Source organism: Bufo gargarizans, chromosome 10, assembly GCF_014858855.1.
Source record: "Bufo gargarizans isolate SCDJY-AF-19 chromosome 10, ASM1485885v1, whole genome shotgun sequence".
In the NCBI taxonomy this organism is placed as follows: domain Eukaryota; kingdom Metazoa; phylum Chordata; class Amphibia; order Anura; family Bufonidae; genus Bufo; species Bufo gargarizans.
The window spans coordinates 15,357,036-15,363,035 of NC_058089.1; the positions used below are offsets into that span (position 1 = coordinate 15,357,036).

A 6,000-nucleotide genomic window follows, 5' to 3' on the forward strand; every position below is an offset into this window, starting at 1 on the left:
CCTCATACATTATCATGGCTTCTGGGCAGTTTAGACCGCACAATCTGCTGTCCAGAAATAACGACTGGTGGTGCCAGCACAAAGGACAGGATGAAACCGCTCGTCCATCGGGTGATCGGCGGCACATATAGACGGACAGATTATCAGGAACCGGTGTTCACAGGGAGGGTTGTTCCCGATAATCTGGACAATTAATGGCTCGTCTAAATCCACCTTAAGGGTCCATTCACACGTCCGCAAAACAGGTCTGCAATTTTGCGGAACAGGTGCGGACCCATTCATTTTCAATAGGGCCGGAATGTGCTGTGCGCATCTGCATTTGCGGATCCACACTTCCGTTCCGCAAAAAAAATAGAACATGTCCTATTCTTGTCTGCAATTGCGGACAAGAAAATGAAAACACATACGGACGTGTGAATGGACCCTAAAGGGGGCGTCTCACTTCAGCAAATAAGGCCTCATGCACGCGACCGTAGTTCTGGTCCGCATCCGAGCCTGAGTTTTTGCGGCTCCGGTACGGACCCATTTACTACAATGGGGCCGCAAAAGATGCGGACAGCACTTCGTGTGCTGTCCGCATCCGTTGCTCCGTTCCGTGGCCCGCAAAAAAAATATAACATGTCCTATTCTTGTCCGTTTTGCGGACAAGAATAGGCGTTTCTACAATGGGCCGCCCGTTCTGTTCCGCAAATTGCGGAAGGCACACGGGTGGCTTCCGTTTTTTGCGGATCCGCAGTTTGCGAACCGCAAAAAAACGCAACGGTTGTGTGCATGAGGCCTAAGATGTATTATTATTGTATTGAAAGGTAATACGAGACACTTACTAATGTATTGCAATTGTCCACTTTGCCCCCTTTGCTGTCTGGATTAATTTTTCCATCACATTATACGCTGCTTGTCTCCATGGTTACGACCACCTTGCAATCCAGCATCGGTGGTCGAGCTTGCACACTATAGGAAAAAGTGCCTGTGTCCCTGGTGCCCGGGACTATGAGGGCGCACATAGGCTGGCGCTTTTTCCTACAGTGTGCAAACACGGCCACCGCTGCTGCATTACAGGGTGGTCGTAACCATGGAAACGAGCAGTGTATAATGTGATGGTAAAATGAATCCAGCCAGCAAAGGAGGCAATATGGACACTCACAATACATTAGTAAGTGCCTGGTATTAATTTCCTCTCCGTGATAAATGCCACTTGCTGAACCGAGACGACCCTAAATAAGAATCTGAACAAACCTCAAAGGATTTCACAGCCCAGAGTTTTTACAATTGTTTCCAGTCTAAACTATTCTCAGTGAGCTACAATGTATCAAACCACCAGGACAGACTGCCCCAGCTCACAGAGGATAGCCTGGCCTTGACACTGCGGTAGCAAGAATGTTTCCATTCACTGACAGAAAGAAATGTCATTCTCTTGCACCAAAGTTAGGGTACTTTCACACTTGCGTTGTTGGATTCCGTCAATCTGTATGCAAACGGACACCATTTGTAGACGGATCCGTCTCGCCGGTTGTCATCCGAAAAAACGGATCCGGTATTTATCTTCTTCACATTTTTAAAGGTTTGCGCATGCATAGACCGCAAAACCGGATCCGTTTTTCCGAGACACTTGGGGCCGGATGCATTTCAATGGAAAATAATGCCGGCATTCCGGCAAGTGTTCCGGAATTATGGACGGAGTAGATACCGCAGCAGCTGCAGTATATTCTCCATCCAAAAATCATACAGTGACGGAACTGAAGACATCCTGATGCATCCGGAACGGATTGCTCTCCGTTCAGAATGCATGGGGATAAAACTGATCAGTTATTTTCCGGTACAGAGCCCCTAGGACGGAACTCAATACCGGAAAAGAATAACGCAAGTGCTCTTAGCCATGCAGATTCAGCCTGGTAGTCATTGCAGCAAAACCCCCGACACCTCAAGGGGTGATAAAGGGAAGAAGACTAAAGATCCCATCCACCAATAAACTAATACTGTCACATGACCACTCAACGAAAGGGACGCCTCCGCAGCGTACGTTCAGTCACAGTAAGCCGATGCCCCCGCCTGCCCTTTGGGACCGCAAATCTGCAAGACCCTCACTGTAGAGATGTGTCACAAACCCGCCTCACCCCGTACATCCAAAATCCGATCTGGAAATAGGACCCAGCACCAGTGTTGAGCGAACTTGTGTTTTAAGGTCGGCGTCTAAAGTTCGGGTTATCGAAGAATCGCGTTATGAATTCTAAATTCCGTTATGGTCCGTGGTAGCGAAATCCATAACGCGATTCTTTGATAACTTAAAACACAAGTTCGCTCAACACTACCCAGCACGTGTCCCATGTTAAACCCAAAAAAACTGTACATAAGTAAAGCTTTCAGTGCACCGTGGGCGGGGCCTCTCCATTCGGTGCAACTGACTTCCACTAACGGCCCTTAATTACAAGATTATTTAAAGGGGCTGTCCGAGATTTTGATACATCCATATCGGAACGGCTGGGGGTCTGACGCAGTGCACCCCTTCCTATCTCCTGTTTTAAGAGGCCGCTACCTCTTAGTAGGTGGGTGACGTCGCGCTCCTCCGTCACGTGTCCTAGGCGCTCCTCCGTCACGTGTCCTAGGCGCTCCTCCGTCACGTGTCCTAGGCGCTCCTCCGTCACGTGTCCTAGGCGCTCCTCCGTCACGTGTCCTAGGCGCTCCTCCGTCACGTGTCCTAGGCGCTCCTCCGTCACGTGTCCTAGGCGCTCCTCCGTCACGTGTCCTAGGCGCTCCTCCGTCACGTGTCCTAGGCGCTCCTCCGTCACCTGACCTAGGCGCTCCTCCGTCACATGACCTAGGCGCAAGCGAATGGGCTGAGCTGCAATACCTCGCAGCAGCACTGTCCTTGGTAAGCCGAGAGGCGACCATAGCGGCTGATCGGCGAGGGTCCCGGGTGTCGAACCCCCACTGATCTGATATTGACGACCTGTCCAGAGGATAGGTCATCAATATCAGTATACCAGGGGGGGGGGGACGCGTCAAGCTTCACCCTCAGGATCCGCAGCCTCCACATCGCATCTTTGTTTGCAACTTTCCACATGATATAGTTTCTATAGGAGATGAAAGCATTTCACCAGCCCCCAACTCCCCCCTTCCACCCCCAGCCAGATGTGCCATTAAGTCAGGGGTCCCTGACAGAAACCACAGGCTACAAAACAATACAGGCCCCACTTTTTGCAGTTTCGATACAGTAATTGAGGGGGGGGGGGGGCGGTCGCCCCCCAGTTAGAGAGACTGGAGAATGAGCGGGCACCTCAATGTAAAGTACCGAATGGTGCCCACATGAATAAAGCAGGTGCCCTTAAATGCACCAACACCACCAGAGGAATAATCAGTATTTCTATAGATGCCAACATATTCCACAGCGCTGTACAATCAGGGGTCCATGTACAAGCACTGGCATAAATAACATAGAAACAAGACTGTACAGACCCCAAAACAAAGATGGCTGTCTGGGGGGGACCTGCAGCCCCTGCAGTGAGGGGGGCCACACTGGACAATGCCATAAGGTATAGTCTATAGAGTAGGGAGGGGCTTATGCATGCACGTGACACACGTGGGAGGGGTATGAGTTGCAAAAGTCAGCGCACCCCCCTCCCCATATCAGTGCCTTTAGTGTTTACTTACCTACAGAGCCCAACATGAGACAGAGGAGCCACATGTCCCGGAAAGCAGGGGCGGCCCGGCCTCTGGTGGGGGCCACACACTGCCCGGGCACGGCGCTATCCATTCAGTATCACGGCAGCCCGGGACTCATCGTGCCCTTCCCCTGGAAGCAGATCCCCCGTGTGTGTGGGTGACACGGCCAGTGTGTGCGCGTGAGAGAGCCTGGCACATGCGCAGTGAGCGCGGCCAGCCAGGGCTGCATCTCCTACAGACACACACAGTACACAGCGCCGAGCCCTGTGACCAGATAGCCGGCTGTATACTCGGCGCTGCTGCCCCCGTGTGCCCGGAGAAACCCTGCATAGCGACGCGTTACCCTGCTATAGCCTGGTTCACAGTCGCCCATAGCAACCAATCAGAGCCCGGCTTTCATTTTGTAACCTGCCTCGGAAGAATAAAAGTGGCGTTTTGATTGGTCGCTATGGGCAACAGCCATAAGGTCCATAGATACGCCCATGTCTGTAGGCCCCATTGTTAAAGGGGTACTCTGACCCCGGGAATATGCGCATGCAGACTCTATAATGCTCTAAATAAAAAATATATACTTCATTTAAATTGTTCCGTGTTCCCCTGCGCCATTGGTGCCATGATCCAGTGGACCAGGAGTCATTGATCTGCAATGCAGGAATTTGACGCACTAAAAAACATTTTTTGCCCAGTTCTCCAGGATTTTGATGGTCTATCTGACAATCAACATTTCTGTTGTAAACAAAACTACACAGCTCCAGTCCATTGCTGCTGGTCGGCGGGTGTAGGACCCCCAGCCCCCCTCCGATCTCATATTGATGGCCTATGCTCACATCACAACTTTATGGACAATCCCTTTAAGGCTATGCTCACATGTAGCAGAAAATATGAAGATTTTCCACTTGGATTTACAGGTGGAAAATCGGTAGCGTATAACAGCAGCAGCAAAGTGGATGAGCGGGTCCGCAAGATACAGGCACCGGCCGCGTGCACCCTGCATTCACTTCTTGTGATTGTTAGGGGTCCTAGCAGTCTGACCCCCACCAATCAGATCCCCTCGATAGAGAATAAGTCTATTTGGTACATCTATAATGTCTGATAAATGCAGCTCCCTCTCCTGGGACCCCCAACTATCTCCAAGACAATGGCCCCCGGTCCCACCGTGGGGGCCCACCTGGCCCAAGCATGCTGGGCTGTTTCTGTGACAGCTATAGAAGTGAATGGAATGTGTGGCCCCCAATCCATTTATTCTCCATCTGGACGTGGCTGGATTCACGGATGTTCTGGTGAGAGATGCAGGTCCCAGAGGTGGGATACGTAAAACCGCAGCATGCTACGGTTTTATCTCCGGCCCAAAAAACTGACACTTGCCTGAATGCCGGATCCGACATTTGTTTTCCATAGGAATGTATTAGTGTCGAATTTGGCATTCAAAATACCGGAAGCGCAGACCGAAAAGAATTTGAAAAAAATAAATGCCGGATCTGTCTACAGATGCCATCAGTTGGCATACGTTTTGACGGATCTGGCAGACAGTTCCGGTGTAACGTTACATTACCCTACTTCGTGAGATTTCCCTACCTCCTAACTTCCTGTCGCACTGGAAATGACGTGTGGAGGCGTTCCTTCGTTTTGACGATCTGCGCATGCGCAAAAGGACAGTTTAGGGAAAATCTCACTGCGGAGTTCAGCAGCACACCGGGACACTGCGCATACGCCGGAGAGCCGAAGTAGAGAAATATTACGGCCCATTGCGCAAGCGCGGTTAACTCTTGAAAATCTATCCGATCTCCGCGCCTGCGCAGTGTGGGGGTAGGATAAAATGACGTCCAAGTGCACAAGCTGCCGAGGGTAGTATAAATATCCATTTCGCAAAGCTCTGCTAACCCTTTGCTGGAGCTATTCTCATATAGCTGTGATAGGCAGAGCATGGGCACGCCCCTGAGCTGCAGCACAAAGGACACTCCCCTGAGCTGCCAGCTTGATATAAATCAAGTAGAGCAATGAATGAGGAGATCTCTGGATCCATGTGAGGTACAGGGCTGGTTCCTAGCTTTGTTAGAAAGAGATTGTGCACTATATGATGTCAGATTTTCATGTTTTACATTAGTCATAGGATCACCCCTTTAACTTTTATTTTGGCAAAATTTCTCTCCCTGTAAATGCCACAACTTGCACCCAATCATTGGCTTTAGCGGATCGCCAGTTACTGGCTGCAACGGACACGTGTCCCTGTGTCTGGGCGCTGCAGCAGGAGGTGTAGAGAATGGCGGATGTCGAATGACGCGCTTGTACAGTGTGCTCTCCATTCACCACTATGGGACTTCTGAAAAAAGCTCAGCACGC

General features: G+C 50.7%; 1 protein-coding gene across 1 annotated transcript in view; it reads right to left on the reverse strand.

Moving 5' to 3' along the window:
- The window catches only part of LDLRAD3 (low density lipoprotein receptor class A domain containing 3), a 127,530-nt gene extending 123,665 nt beyond the window's left edge, over positions 1 to 3,865 (reverse strand). Inside the window, exon 1 of the mRNA XM_044270124.1 lies at positions 3,649 to 3,865. Within this exon, the coding sequence (XP_044126059.1) occupies positions 3,649 to 3,751 (103 nt within the window). The 5' untranslated portion in view covers positions 3,752 to 3,865. The remainder of the gene's footprint in view (positions 1 to 3,648) is intronic.
- Between the last annotated feature and the right edge of the window lie 2,135 nt (positions 3,866 to 6,000).